The sequence below is a fragment of the Plectropomus leopardus genome, chromosome 10, assembly GCF_026936395.1.
Source record: "Plectropomus leopardus strain MGB_pleo_1.0 chromosome 10, ASM2693639v1, whole genome shotgun sequence".
In the NCBI taxonomy this organism is placed as follows: domain Eukaryota; kingdom Metazoa; phylum Chordata; class Actinopteri; order Perciformes; family Serranidae; genus Plectropomus; species Plectropomus leopardus.
The window spans coordinates 24380473-24395367 of NC_142185.1; the positions used below are offsets into that span (position 1 = coordinate 24380473).

The 14895-nt window shown below is 40.6% G+C and overlaps 1 protein-coding gene across 1 annotated transcript; it reads right to left on the bottom strand.

Moving 5' to 3' along the window:
• Positions 1–2229: 2229 nt before the first annotated feature.
• rpgra (retinitis pigmentosa GTPase regulator a) lies at positions 2230–14895 on the bottom strand. The gene is made up of 13 exons (XM_088083352.1): positions 14796–14895; positions 14386–14511; positions 14194–14286; positions 13309–13371; positions 13052–13210; positions 12788–12937; positions 12540–12698; positions 11605–11760; positions 11156–11280; positions 10747–10953; positions 9328–9850; positions 9115–9200; positions 2230–6643 (listed from the first exon to the last, which is right to left on the bottom strand). Exons 1-13 carry the CDS (start codon positions 14824–14826, stop codon positions 2636–2638), a joined length of 5886 nt encoding a protein of 1961 aa, XP_087939478.1. The 5' UTR covers positions 14827–14895; the 3' UTR covers positions 2230–2635.

The window sequence follows — 14895 nt, forward strand, 5'->3', positions numbered from 1 at the left end:
GTCCTTGTGCTTCAGTAGTTGGACCAAATTTTTGACATTTCTCCAGAACATTTTAAGTCCCATAGTACATAAAAACATGAAAAGATACAGTATACGGAGCATCCTGCAGGCCTTCACAGTTACTGTGATGGTATATACAGTAGGGATCTCCACTCCTCTCACACATACAGACATAAATCCATAAAAGCAGCAGTAACAGAGTGGAAAGATTTTTCATTTTCATACACTAGCAGACATTTACTGCATTTGCTAATGATGTGAACATTTTATAGGAAGTCAGGTCCACGTTGTTTCCTAGCGACGCTTTTTCTGATGAAATTTTCCCTGCTAACCATGTTGTAATCATGACATTTGCCTGGCAGTTGTCTATAACTGATCATTATTCTGTTTCATACAGAAACACACTCAGCAGGAGGGTTGGGTGAAAGTACAGAGCTGCTGAAAGACTGATCAGTGCTTAATTTGTACGAGGTTTGGTTTTGTAGAGTGCGAGGGGGGGCGAGTCCACGCATGAAGGTGGTGAAGTGCTCTTTGTGTTGACGGGAAACAGGAAGGGGAGGCGTGTGGTGGAGGAGGATCTCCTGACCTGAGCTGTAATTATGAATGTAATGTGGGTTCAGCTGAAAAGTGTCTGAAGAAAAAGTTAGTTGACTCCTTCTTTGCACACCTGGCTCTGCAGGATTGGACTGACTCTTTGATGTGGAGTTACAGCCCATGATTTTAGATTTTTTGATCGTCTCTAGGTTTGTTTTTGTTGTGTTTAACTGTTGTTTACAGACTTACACTTAACCGCTATTCTCTGTAAGAATATTTTTGATTTTCTTTAGAGATTTCAGCATTTCAAAGCATTGATTTCTCCTCAAACACAGTGCAGTTGTACAGTATGTAATTACAGCAGGGATTCTGTCGGCATAAAGGGAGTGAAGATCAGCGGGGTTTGATTTTGGTGCAGAATGTACAATCTGAACATTTGACTGCTGCGGTTCATTTTGAGGTTTCAAAGGCATATAATCATCTTAACCACAGACAAAAATGTACTAGTATGTGGGCCGAAACAAGGCACTCCCTCAGTAATACAAACATTAATACATTTATGAGAGCATGAAAACCAAATGAACAATTTAGTGATGAGAGTTTGACATAAAAAAGCAACAATATCTACAGACTTAGAAAAAGCATGGCAAAGGACAAAGAGCACAGTAAACACTACTGCAAATCTGAGCCTGAGTCAGCTTTGGTTGGGGTGAAAGACTAGTAAAGAAGTGGATGTTGCCTCTGTTTCTAGAAAATAAGGCCAATGAGGACGTACCTTACACAGGCATTTTTTCTAATGGTCAGCAGGGGCCGACTCCACTGATTGCAAAAAGTCTAAAAAGTCTGATTGTCTAGTCTATAAGAAAATGGCTATACTTCTTACTTGATTTATTACCTAATTAAATTTTTTTCGAATAAGTTTATGGTCTCAATTGCTAGTTTCAAGTTTTCTTCAATACAGCACGGTGTTTGATTTCCTAAATTATGGTCCCAATTTGAGTAAATAGCAGGAAATGCTTTAGGGCGTGGCTACCTTGTGATCGAGAAGTTGCCACCACGACCGTGTCCCAGATTCTCAGCCTGGATGAATATAGAAGTGTAGACAGGGGTTGATGTGGGGACCCTGTTCTTTCCTTTGAAAGTTTCTTAGTGGCTAATGAAGCCAAAAAGTGGGATTACCTGCATCTTCTGCATTGCTGGGCCCATTGAGCATGTGCACTCCAGACTTAAATAAGCTGCGTGGCTAATTTGCTGTTAAGTGCTCCGCTACCTTGAACAAAATGATTTAATTGTGCAGATATTCTAGACATTTTAAACGTTATTGGACCAAATTGATGAGATTTTAATAGTCAAACAAGTAATTTTGAGGGAAAAATGTATCCATTGATTTAGAGATGTCTCTTTCACAATTTAAGTCTAAAAAAGTATATTGTCTTTTCCCAATTGAATCACTTTGTCTTTGGTCTGTTTTGCCTATTTTCTTTTGTTTTTGATAGGTATCTTTGTACTTTTACTTTTACTTAAAAATAATAAATGAAATGCACAAATGGAAAACTGGTATATGCTGGTAACACACCCAAATCTTGAAGTGAACAGTCGGTGATTGAGTTGCATTGTGGGTGACGTAGACATCAGTTTGTTTGTTTTTTGGGGGGTTAAAAGAGTGTGTGGAATAAAACAGATAATATGTCTGCTTCTGCTGAATCAGTTATGATCCTTTTTTAAAAAAAAAAAAAATCAGTTGGACAATGTTGCAATATCAGTGAAGTGCTCTTAAAAACACACTAATGAGCCAGTGAGTAGCTGGAGTCAAGTTTGTGCAAAATGAAACTATTTGTGACACATATTTCAAAATAATTGTCTTCAGTAGAAATGAATGGGCTTGAATCTGCAAATAATGCCGGAAAGTACTGAGACATAGACTGACGCATTGCTGGTTTTGGTCTTTTAATGGGATTTTGTTGACAATAACAACAAAATACAGACAGCAGACACTTTAGTTTAGTGTGACTCACAGTGAGCATGTCTTACTGTTCTGTATTATGGAGCTGAGTCTGAGTCTTTTTAGTGAAACTCTGTTTGATTGAATTAGAAATGATCGTCACTGCAGGTCGAGGTACTGCGGCAGAACATCGTTCCAGAACTGTTGGGGGTCTTCTTGTTTCTTTTCTCCTGCAGCGCTCGGCTTCGTCCTCGGCGCTGGTTTGGGCGTTTCTTTCTGTTTGTCTTTCCTGTCAGCAGGCAACTTCTGTATGTTTTTTGTTTTTGATGATACAACTTTTTTCTCCTCCTCCTCCTCCTCCTCCTCTTCCTCTTCCTCCTCATCTTCCTCCTCATCTCCCTCCTCTTCCTCCACTTTTTTAATTTTCTTTTCTACTTCCCCTTTCGCATATTTCTCCATATATTTGACATTTGCAGCCTTTCCTTTTTCCTCACTCTCCTCCTCTTCTTCCTCGTCTTCTTCCTCATCCTCGTCTTCATCTTCCTCCTCCTCACCACCTTTCTTACCTTCACTTCGTTCCTTATTTGTTTCTTCTCTCTGATTACGTTGTCTTGTCTCTGTTTTTGGTTTAATCTTTGTTTCATTCTCCTCTTCCTCATCTCCCTCTTCCTCCTCTTCCTCTTCCTCCCCCTCCTCCAACTCCTCATCATCATCATCATCTTCATCTTCATCCTTCTCTACCATCACCTTCTTGTTAGCCCCATTAAGTTTCTCTTTTCTGTTAATTTTCTCCTCCTCCTCACCTTCACTCTCCTCTTCTCCTTCCTCCTCTGACACCTCTTCCTCACCTCCTTCTTCCTCCTCCTCTCTTACCACCTCCTTATCCTCTTCCTCCTCCTCCTCTTCCTCATCTGTAACCTCTTTCTTAATCTCTTCTTCCTCATCCTCTCCGTCTTCGTCCTCCTTATCCTCGTCTTCTTTCTCGTCATCCTCTTCCTCCTCTGTAACCTCCTTACTTTCTTCTTCCCCCTCCTCGCCCTCTTCTTTCTCATCCGTAACCTCTTTCTCACTTTCCTCTTCCTCCTCCTCACCCTCTTCTTCCTCCTCTGTAACCTCCTTACTTTCTTCTTCCTCTTCCTCACCTTCTTCTTCCTCCTCTGTAGCCCCCTCCTTATCCTGATCTTCCTTCTCCTCATCCTCTTCTTCTTCCTCCTCTGTAACCTCCTTATTTTCTTCTTCCTCTTCCTCACCTTCTTCTTCCTCCTCTGTAGCCTCCTCCTTATCCTGATCTTCTTTCTCCTCATCCTCTTCTTCTTCATCCTCTGTGACCTCCTTACTTTCTTCTTCCTCCTCCTCACCTTCTTCTTCCTCCTGTGTAGCCTCCTCCTTATCCTGATCTTCTTTCTCCTCATCCTCTTCTTCTTCATCCTCTGTGACCTCCTTACTTTCTTCTTCCTCCTCCTCACCTTCTTCTTCCTCCTGTGTAGCCTCCTCCTTGTCCTGATCTTCATTCTCCTCATCCTCTTCTTCTTCATCCTCTGTAACCTCTTTACTTTCTTCTTCCTCCTCCTCACCTTCTTCTTCCTCCTGTGTAGCCTCCTCCTTATTCTGATCTTCTTTCTCGTCATCCTCTTCTTCTTCGTCCTCTGTAACCTCCTTACTTTCTTCTTCCTCCTCCTCACCTTCTTCTTCGTCCTCTGTAACCTCCTTACTTTCTTCCTCTTCTTCCTCTGCAGTCTCATCCTCAGCTTCCCCCTCTTCTAAAGACTCTTCCTCCTCATCCTCATCCTCCTCATTTTCTTTATTGCTCTTTTCATCCTGATCTTCCTCATCTTTGGCCTCACTGTCTTCCTCTTCCTCCTCCTCACTTTCATCAGTCTTCTCATCTTGTTTCTCATCTTCCTCCACTTCACTCTCTTCCTGTTCGGAGTCTTTCTCCTCATCCTCACTTGAGGAGGAATCTTTCTGTTCCTCAGTGTCGCCCTCTTCTTCTGCATCAACCTCATTTTCTTCTTCATCGTCATCTTCATCAGAATCATTTTTCTCTCCCTCCTCCTCCTCTGACTCTTCGCTCTTGCTTCTCTCCGACTCTTCACCACTTTCATCCTCACTCACCTCACTTTCTCCCTCTTTATTCTCTTCCTCTTCGCTTCCCTCCTCCTCTTTCGTCTCACTTACCTCAGACCCACTCCCTCCTCCATCTCCTTCCTCACTGCTTGCTTCCTCCTCCTCCTCTTCAGCCTCTGTGATATCACTCTTCTCGCTCCCTTCATCCTCTTCCTCGCTGCTGGAGCCTGTTTCCTCTTCACCATCCTCCTCTGCTGTTTCATTATCTTGCTCTTCCTCACCCTCTCCAGAAACACTCTCCTTTTCCTCCTCGCTGCTTTCACTTCCCTCCTCTTCTTCTTCTTTGTCCTCCACAGCACTTCCACTCTCCTCTTCTTCATCCTCCTTCTTTTCCTCATCTTCAGTATGTGTTTCTTCTTCATCTTTGTGATCCTTGCAGATTTTCTCATCTTCTTCATGCTGAGAAGTTTCCACGTCTGTGCTGCTGTTCTTCCCCTCTGTGTGGAAAAACTCTTCACTCCCGTCACTATTCTTCATCACCTGTTGTGACTGAGTGGTTTCATCACTTTCCTCTTCTTCAACGTGACTCTTCTCGACCTCTTTCTTTGTACTTTCTTCTGGAGTATTTGACGTCTCCTGTGACAAAGTTGAAGAAAAGGAAGGTTGCATAACCGCGCTCTGCTTTGTGAACTGCCTCCCTCGACTGGATGCTTTGGATGACGTCGAGGTAACGGTGTCACCATCAGACTGGAAACCACCTACGCTTGTCACAGCCTCACTGAGGACCCCCATGGCTGCACCTGCTACCCCGACAGCAGGCAGCAGAGTAGCTGCGGTGCTGAGGATTTCCCCCCACTTTGGCTTTTCTTCAGAGGGGCTCTTAGGATCCTCGATGTGTGTTCCAGAAACAAGCAGATCCTTATCAACAGGTTTGGCAGCTTGTGGGGATTTGGCTTGGCTGACTGAAACCACCTCTGTTCTCTGAGTGCTTTGAGAGGAAACGGGGGTGCACGGCGCTTCGGTGGGTGCATCCTGCTGTGATGACAGCGAGCTGGAAGCTTCAGTCTGCTTACTCCTTGGTTTGGCCCTTCTGTTATCTTCAGTTTCTCCTTTAACTCCGATTTGATCTCCTTCTTCTGTCTCTGGTTTCGTTTTTGCCTTGTTTTTGTCCTTAACTTTAGCGCTGTCACCTTCAGGTATCTTCTGCTTACCTGTACTTCTACCTTTCATTTTTTGAGTTGCTTTTAACTCATTTTCCACAACTTTTCCTTTGCTTTTACTTTTAACTGGAGTACTTTTTGCCAGTTTATTTTTGACTGGTGTTGATTTGACCTCTTGAACTTTCACAGGTGTAGATTTCACACTTGGCGATTTCTTTGTATCAGCCTGAGCAGGTGTGCTTTCTGTTTTCGCTGGTGGTGATTTCACAGACAGTGCTTTACTGTGACCTTTTTTCAGCACAGATTCAACCTTCTGTAATTCTCTTTTTGGAGTCTGTTGGACTCTCTGTGTCTCTTGTTGCATCTCTTCGACGTCAGCGGCTTCACTTTGGATTTCTGAATCTTTTTCTACGGATGACAAACTCCCACTTTGGACAGATATGCTGGGCGTTTCATTTCCTTGAGTGACAGTAATAATAGGAGATGTCCTTTCCAAAGTGGGTGATTTTTTTGGCGTCAAGTTTTTCTCAAAAGTGCTGGCTTTCATATCCTTTTGATCTATATTACTTTCTTTCGCATTTTTATTTTTCCTCACTTTTCCTTTCACTTCAGTCAGTCTTTGTTGTGCTTCAGTCAGTGTCTTACGGACAGACTGAGGAGTTTTTGGGCTCGACGGTGATAGTTTTGGTGATTTATTTTGAGCTTGTTCTTTGTCATGAGTTTTGATTTTATTATCCTGCTTGATGATGTTCTCTTTGCCTTTAGATGTGACTTTTTTGGATGTGTTTTTCTTCTTTGGTGGAGACACATCTTTCTTTAAGGAGCCTTCCAGGAGCTCTGTGGGTGAAGCCTTGAATGAATGATGTTCTGCCTTCTCATTGAACTGAAACAACTCTGCCTCTTTTGTAGTTCTCCTAAGAGCTCGGCCTTTCTTCTTTTCCTATAATAAATCACAGAGAAAACAGGGATTTAGTGGGATGTAAACATAAAACTGGCAGAAAAGGCCATATGCCAGATAATGCTGTGTTATAAAAAAGTAGATTTGTACCAGCAGACCAGCAGCAGAACTGCAATCAACAGGGCCGCGTGTGTAGTTTTGGCGTTTGATGTTTCATGTGATTTACTGCCAAAAAACTTGTCAGGTCTAGTTTGAGGAAGTACTTTGGTGTTCAGTAACACACTAACGCTTGCAGCAGAATCAGGACTTATTTGAAGATGTTTCAGTTTTTTTTTATGCGAAGAAATCATTTAACAATACACACAAAAAAAAACATATTGCCACTATAAAGTATATTTTGGCTGTCATCATCTGGTTTCAACAGACAACATCACACCATCTCAATCCTGGCTTCTCTCCATCAGTTTGCATTTTAGAACTGATTTTAAGATTTTACTGATCACCATTAAAGATTGTCTGGGTTTGGCCCGAAGCTACATTGCATTTTAATTTATTTCTCTTTCTCTCTTTTTTTTTTTTACTTTTATTGGTATGTTTACCAATAAAGTTTCTCGCTATCTATTGTCTTCTTTCAAGTATGTTCCTGAGTCTGATTTCTCTTTAATTCTGCCGTAATTTCTGTCTGGCCTTAGATTGGCTTTATTGTATGACTTCTATTGTTACATTGCCTTTGGGTTATCTTGCCCCTGCTTTGCATTGTTTGCCAAATCACTTTGTAATCTGTATTTTTGAAGGTGCTATATAAATAAAATCACTATCATCATCAAATAGAAATATTTTTGATATATTTTTGTCCCATTAAGAAAATATCTTAATGGGTTTTCTTTGCAGCATGTGTATGGTGGACACATCGAGAATGTAATGACTGATTAGTCAGCCAGTCTGTAAAGTTTAAATACAGATGTGGGTGGGAGGTAAAGGAAACCATGGTGACGACTGAGAAAAGATGAGAGGAATGCTTATTTCTCCATCTACAGTGGAGATAAACAGGTGGTGGTTAACTGGGGGCCAGTGGGGTGTGACATGAAAACAGACATTTAATCACCGTCACACAGCAGAACTTCAAATGCAGGTTCAATAACTGTGGTGCACCTTTCAGATACTCACCTCTGCCCCACAGTAAAGCTCATGTAAGCACAAAGTACATGTTATACGAGTCATTTTTGTTTATATTAATATCTGGTTACTGAGCCCAATATGCTTTTAATCCTATGCCTTAGTTTATGTACATGGTTAGGTGAGAGGAGATATTTTCCTTGCTCTTATTTTGAAGCCTGACTCAGTGACTTTGGATGACTGTCGCAGGTCACAGGTGTATCATTAGTAAGTAAGCTCAGGAAGACGCATACACACAGTTATCAACTGCTTTGTTTGTTTAGATTTTTTGTTGTTACCATTAAATATTTTTCGGATCATCATCGCTGGTGTTGTCAGACTGATGGAAACTAACCTGCTACAATCAACATTTTAAACACGGTAGATAATGCAACTCATCACTCTAATCTGTTTGCTGTGAAAAGCATGTGATCAACTGTTCATCAGGACACTGCCTTCATTTATGGGGCGCTTGCTTTATCCACTGAGCCACCGGACGCCCCGGCATTGTGTATAATTTTATTAAGATTTTAACATTACCTCCTTTTATTTATTCCTTACCATCATGGTACAGTGTTGCTTTAAGGTAATGCAACCAAAAGTGCCTCAAAAAATACCTTTTTTGAAAATGTCTTTAAATAATGTTTACTTTATCTCTTTTAGGACAAAAAAAACAAAACAGAATAAAACAACTTTTTTTAACCAACTGGCATCATGATGCATACCATAGAGTGTTAACTTCACAGCGAGGACAGGAAGGGGTTACTGTACACCACATGTTGCACTATGACACACAACGACGCAGGAGACTCCTTCACAGCTTGATTCATCATTGGCTCTGGAAACACTGATGAGATGTGGTGAGATTCCTGCCAACTTTTCCAGAGCTGTGTGTGTGTGTGTGTGTGTGTGTGTGTGTGTGTGTATATCTGAGTGTGTGTTTGTGGGTCTGAGGCTGGAGTACAAACATGTGTTTTGGCAAAAGCCATCCTTATCTCTGAATCTGCTATGAGGAGATTCATTACACACATTCTTGGGGAAAAAAGCAAATAAATGTGAAAAATTAAGAGGCCAAACACTTAGTTCAATTTCATACTTCAACCTCAGTGTCACGCCAAATGGAAAACGTCTCCACAGACACACACAGACACACACACGTATGCTGAGCTATGCACATTTCCTGGAAAAGTCAGTGAGTTTGCAACATTGCTGCTTCCTGCCCTGGAGTGCACATAATCTAGACCACAACCAAGCAGCCTAAAGAGGAAAACAAAACTGAACTGACTCTGTGTTAATGACTCTGTGGACATTATAGTAACTGTATCTACTCTATCGGGGTCAAACCACACGTCTCTCACCATATTTGGCAAAAAGTCGACTCCTTTCTCAGAGATATTGTCCTCCACATCTTCTAAAACAACTTGTCCCTGAATGGTTTCTCCCTCTGAAAAAAACAGACCATGATTGAGTTAATTATACAGCTGTACTCTAGAGTTTCTATAGTTTTGCTCTCATGGATTTGAAAGATAAAGCTGAGCTAGGCATTAGCTGAAATCTTAGGCTGAAAATACCTGTTTGTGGCGAGGCAGGATGCTCTTCCTCACTGACATGTTTGCTGGAAATATGACTAGAGGGTCTGGTGGGGCTGCAGGGCTCTTTAGGTGGTAGCGGAGATTCTCCATTTAAGGCCTTTTTAGCAGATGTCACTCTGTGCAGTTTCTTTTTTGCAGTCTTTTTAGGAGATACTGGGGTGTTACGATTAGTTATAGACTTTGGTGAGAGTAAAGGAGAAGGCAGCTCTTTGGATCGAGTCCTAGAGGAAGCAGCGGTGGAGGATTTATACTGAAAGGTGTTTGATGACTGAGATCGTGGGCTCGATGGCTTAGAGGATAATGCTGGAGATCTGGGGGAGAGTGGAGGGCTTAGTGTTACTTCTGATTGTGGTTTCGGGGATGATGAAGAGGTGGTGAAGTCCTTTGAAAGCGTTTTAGGGGTTGGGATATTTCTGGATGTTTGCCAGGAGGTGTTGAGGAAGTCAGAATTCAGGCGTGGGAGGTTGTGAAACATCTCCCCGAACAGCTCCACAGCACTTCTCTGAAAGACAAGAGAGGAAAAACAGCAAATATGTTTGAAAGGGTTTGAACCACATCGATGCAGCTCCCCCAACAAGTCAGTCAGCGGCACTGCAGTAGAGCTACAACTTGGTGTAACACTGCTCCCTACTGGAGATAAATAGTGATTACAATTATCTAAAGCTAAGACATCAGACTTTGTGAAAGGTTCTTCGGGTTGAATTAAACCATTTTTAGGAGCTTTTAATACCATGTAGAATGCAAATTAATACCTATTTCATGATTCTTATGGTCAAAGTATGTCAGGACAATATGGCCTACAATTACTTATTATTATATCACTTTTTTCAGTGGTAAGTAACGGTAATTCCCAATATTAAAAATAATTAAATTAAAGCAAGCTGAATCCAAATAAGCAGCACAGAGAGAATACATGGATTTAACAATTAAAGATTATTTAGTTTGTTAAAGGAATACTTCACCCCACAAAATTACCTTTTGTATATCAATTACTCAACCCATAATATGTTGAACTAGTAAAGAAAACTTTTTTCTCAAATGCTTCCACTGTGAATGAAGAATCCAAGAGCACAAAATTCTTGATGAGTTGAAGTCATACTGGTCCAAGTTTAAAAACATCAGAACTATTGGTGTTTTAAAGGGTTATTTCGCATTCACCAAAGTCATACAATAACACAAAACAAATATGTTCAGCGAGGTAAAATATCTGTTTTTGTCAATGGAGTCTGGCTTTGAAGAGAGACAATCCAGTATCGCAACAATCCCACTTACTGTTTATAAGTGTGTAACGCCCATGTGTGCAGCTGCTAATGGTTGCAATGAAAGACTTTTAGTTTCAGAGATCTTGTAAGAACCTGGTTTAGTCTGGGAAATAAGTGCCAAGGTGTAGGTTCTCACTTTTTCTCTGTGGCGGGCTCGTGCAGAGAGGGCCGAGAGTGGGACTGTTGGACTGGGATCAATCAAAGTGTCCAGCAGGAGGATTTCTGTGTAGCTTGGCTCCAGAAAGTTCTCTTTGATTGTGACATCCTTCTCTGGCACCTCTTCTTGGCTCTCTGGTGGTCTGGGTGCAGCCAGCACCAGCATGTGGTTTCCACCGCAGGACACCTAAACAAAAGAAAACACACACAAACACAAGGACCCAATATAGTTTATTAGTGTGTGTTTCCTTTCACCCACTTTGTATATTCATTTAGGACAGACATGCAAGATATACCAGATACGAAGTAGTATGCATTTACAGAGAATTTTAATCCACTTTGGGGATTTACTGACCACCATCCAGAGCGCTTTCATCACATTTACTTACTAATTCAACACTGTACTTGAGAAAACGTGAGCAGGGAGTCGGGCTGAACTGGTTAATGAAGTTCTCCTCTCTCAAACCCAGTTTCCCATGACGACCATCACCAAATATGTAGAGAAGCCCGCTGTCTTTAGAGAAGGATGACAGATGCATTAAATAAAGTATAAGATGCTGTGTTTATTTACCACACATTTAATTACATTTGATGATGATCTAATTTTATTTTTCACATGCTGGTTTTATTATGTCTTTTGATGTGAAGAACTTGGTGCATGTAATTTCTTTCTTGTAAAGCAGGTTGGGCTGCATTCTTGTATGAAAGATGCTATACTAATAAAGTTTATTATTATTATTATTAATTTAGACAATCAGAAATACACACAAAGGTTCACAGGTGGTGCATTTTTTTTTAAACACCATAATAACCCAAGCGAGCTGCAGAGGTTGCTTACTTGTGATCACAGCGGTGTGGTTCTCTCCACAGGCGATGTGTTTGATGCTGCTGTTACAAAAGTGCTCCAGTGGTTTTGGCAAATCAACTTCAAACAGAAATGTCCCGTGGCCCAGCTGACCGTACTGACCTCTGCCAAACGTGTACACGTTCTCCTCTGGCACAACAAAACGGACACAATAAAACAAATAACAAGAGTATTAGGAAAGTAAGTAGAGGTAAATATTGTGATTCGTACTCCAATACATTCATTTAATTGCTTGAATTATTTTGTAGTTTCTATAGTGTAAACGTTCCAATCCTCATTTTACTCAATCATTTTTTATTATTATTTAGTGTAGACACGTACAAATTCAAAGGTCAACATTATCATATTTTAATCAGAAATAGTTGTTTTAACTGACCTACCATGACATTGTTTTCCAAACCTAACCATGTAGTTTTGTGCCTAAACCTTATCATCAGACATGCAAACAGCTATTTAATCGGCTGAAAATAGCCTTTGACCTTACACAATTTAATTAAGCTTTAATTTTCCCAAGATTTCGTACCCAGTGGCAGACACAATTGCAAATTGAAATCGTGGCTTTTTGGGAACCTAAGCACAGATGGTCTCATTAATCTATATTTATTACATTGTGTAACAATCATTGACTTCGTAATGATAAATTAAAGCAAATAAGGTGCTCCACTCTAATTATATCTTGCTGGTATTGTACTTTTATTTGAGAAAAACTTCAAATGCAGGACTTTTTATTTTTAATATATTTTCATAGAGCAGTATTGATACTTTTTTGTAAGTAAATGACCAGAATACTTCTACCACTGACTAACAGGCTATAGGAAGTACGTTTTTACTAAGTGTAAAACATAAACAGTCAAGTGTGTAAAACAAAAAAAGGTGTACAAAGAAATGCGTCTGCACTTTTTACCTACCTGTGAGTGCCACAGTGTGCTCCCCTCCACAGCACACCTGACTGACACGACCCAGAATCCCTTGCACCCGCTGTGGGACTCTGTGATTGGTCAGCTGCTCCACCTGGAGACCAAGCCTTCCATTCGCACTCTCACCAAACGTGTAGAGATCTCCATCCGCTAAAAAGAGTCGACGTAACACTGGTATCTAAAGTCAAATGGACACTCAAACGGTCTCTGGTGCTGTGTTTCGTCAGACTGTGTCGTACCTGTGACAAATGCTGAGTGGTTGTATCCACAGGAGACCCAAATCACGACTTCTCCAACATCCACCTCTCTGGGCTCTGCTGCAAAACCCTCATCCCCTAAACCGATCTGACCCACGGCGTTGTCTCCCCACATGAACAGCCTCCCATCCTCTGCCAATAAACAGGGGTTTGAAAATCAAACATCACACATTGATTTAATCAATTAAATCAATGGATAATGATCAAGGAGACACAAATTACAACATTTCTTGTCATTGTTTGAACCTGTTAAGGCAGCTGAAGTGTTGCATCCTGCAGAGAGCATTTTGATTGGTGCATGGTCACAGAAAGGATGCAGCAGGTGAAAGGATGTGGTGTTGTCACAGTGACCCAAACCGAGCTGTCCCACCTGGTTACTGCCAGCAACATACACACTACCCCGCGCTTAAAATACACAAAACCTTAAATTAAATAAAACCAGTTTGGGGCACAAATGTTCTGTGTTAGATGATGTTCTGATTAAAATTTGTTCATCATCTTACATGTGCAGACGATGGTGTGATCTCTCCCACAAGCCACAAGCTTCACCTTCTCAGACTTTAAGGCTGAAAGGAAAGTACACCATTATAGCTACCACAGATGATAATAAAATACCAAAAAACACAATCCTCCTCAGTTTATATTTAAATTAGAACTGAGACACAGATATGATTGATACATCAGAAACTATTTTGATAGTCTACTACTATATTTACTTATTCTCTGGAAAGCTGTATATATTTTGAGTTAAAACCATGGGCTGAAGAAGTATTCTCTTTTATTTAAGTAAAATCAGCAATATCACAGTGTGGAAATAATCTGTTATTAGTAAAAGTCCTGCAATATTTTTTTTTACTGATGTAAAAGTACAAATCTATAAGTATGAGGTTTAAATTTAAGTGCAAAATGTAAAAGTTCTATTATGTTCTATAATGGCCCATTTCAGAACAAGTTTATTTCACTACTGACGAGTACGTCACTTAAATGTTGCAGCTGGTAAGGTAGAGCTAATTTTAACTGCTAACAATGGACCTTTTTGGGGGTTATGTTGTCTGTATAATCATTAATCTGAATCTGCAAAGTAAAGTTTTTAGATAAATGTACGGGAGTTAAGGATGGAATATCTGGCTCTGAAATGTTGTGGAGTAAAAGTAGAAAATGGCAGAAAACTGAAATACTTAAGTGAGGTAACTCAAAATTACTTTTGTAAATGTACTGTGTTTCCACCACTGGGAAAAACGTGATCTGAAGATGCCAGCTTGAGCTTTTTCCCTGTTTTCTGACACTTTATAGACCACATAATTAAATGATTAATCAAGTCAATACTTGGCGTATTAATCAATAAAGAAAGTAATTATTATTTTTAGTGTTGGTGTTAAATAACTTACCTTTCACGGAGGCAGGCTTGCGAGCTGTAGGTTTAAATCCATGCCCTAATTGGCCCCAAGTGTTACTACCAAACATGAGCAGCCTGCCATTTTCTGTAGGGATAGAATTAATTCAATTATACAAACATATATCTTTGAACACATTTATTACATTAATTATTGATTATTAAAATGTGCGCAGATTGTCTGCACCTGTGATGACAGCAGTGTGCTCTCCCCCACAGGACAGGTGTACTGGCTGGTCATTCTTCAACCAGAATTTACTAGGCACATTATTAGCAAAACCACTCTTTCCAAATGTGAAGATGGCTCCTGTTTCTGAGGACAAATGTGTGAATCATGTTTTAACACAGCCTTTAATAGGAAAATCAAACACTATACAGCACTTTAAGGCAACACTAACTTACTCTTCTCTAACTTAACACCGGCTAAATCCCAACCTGCTGTCACATCTCAAGCCATTTAAGTAGCAGCCTGACAGAAATAGCAACAGGTCAACCACACAGACAGTGTCTGGAAACCGTCAGTATGGGCAGGTATAAGTATATTATCCATACTGATAAATGTGCGGGGTTAATGTCATGTGCAGAAAGTACTCTCACCAGGTATGTCCACATCGTCCTGTCCGGTCATCTCTCCTGCTGCTCCCCTCACACCTCCTCACCTGCACCGTGTGGCTCGGTGCTGATTGACCGGTCAAGG

Bases quoted from the DNA above. Each gene is read 5' to 3' on its own strand.
- rpgra (XM_088083352.1), bottom strand. From the start codon at position 14,826: ATGACCGGACAGGACGATGTGGACATACCTG. The intron at 14,287-14,385 runs GTGCAGACAATC...CTATCCCTACAG, and splicing joins GCACACTGCTGTCATCACAG to AAAATGGCAGGCTGCTCATG. The intron at 6,644-9,114 runs GTGAGAGACGTG...GATTTATTATAG, and splicing joins TCGACTTTTTGCCAAATATG to GAAAAGAAGAAAGGCCGAGC.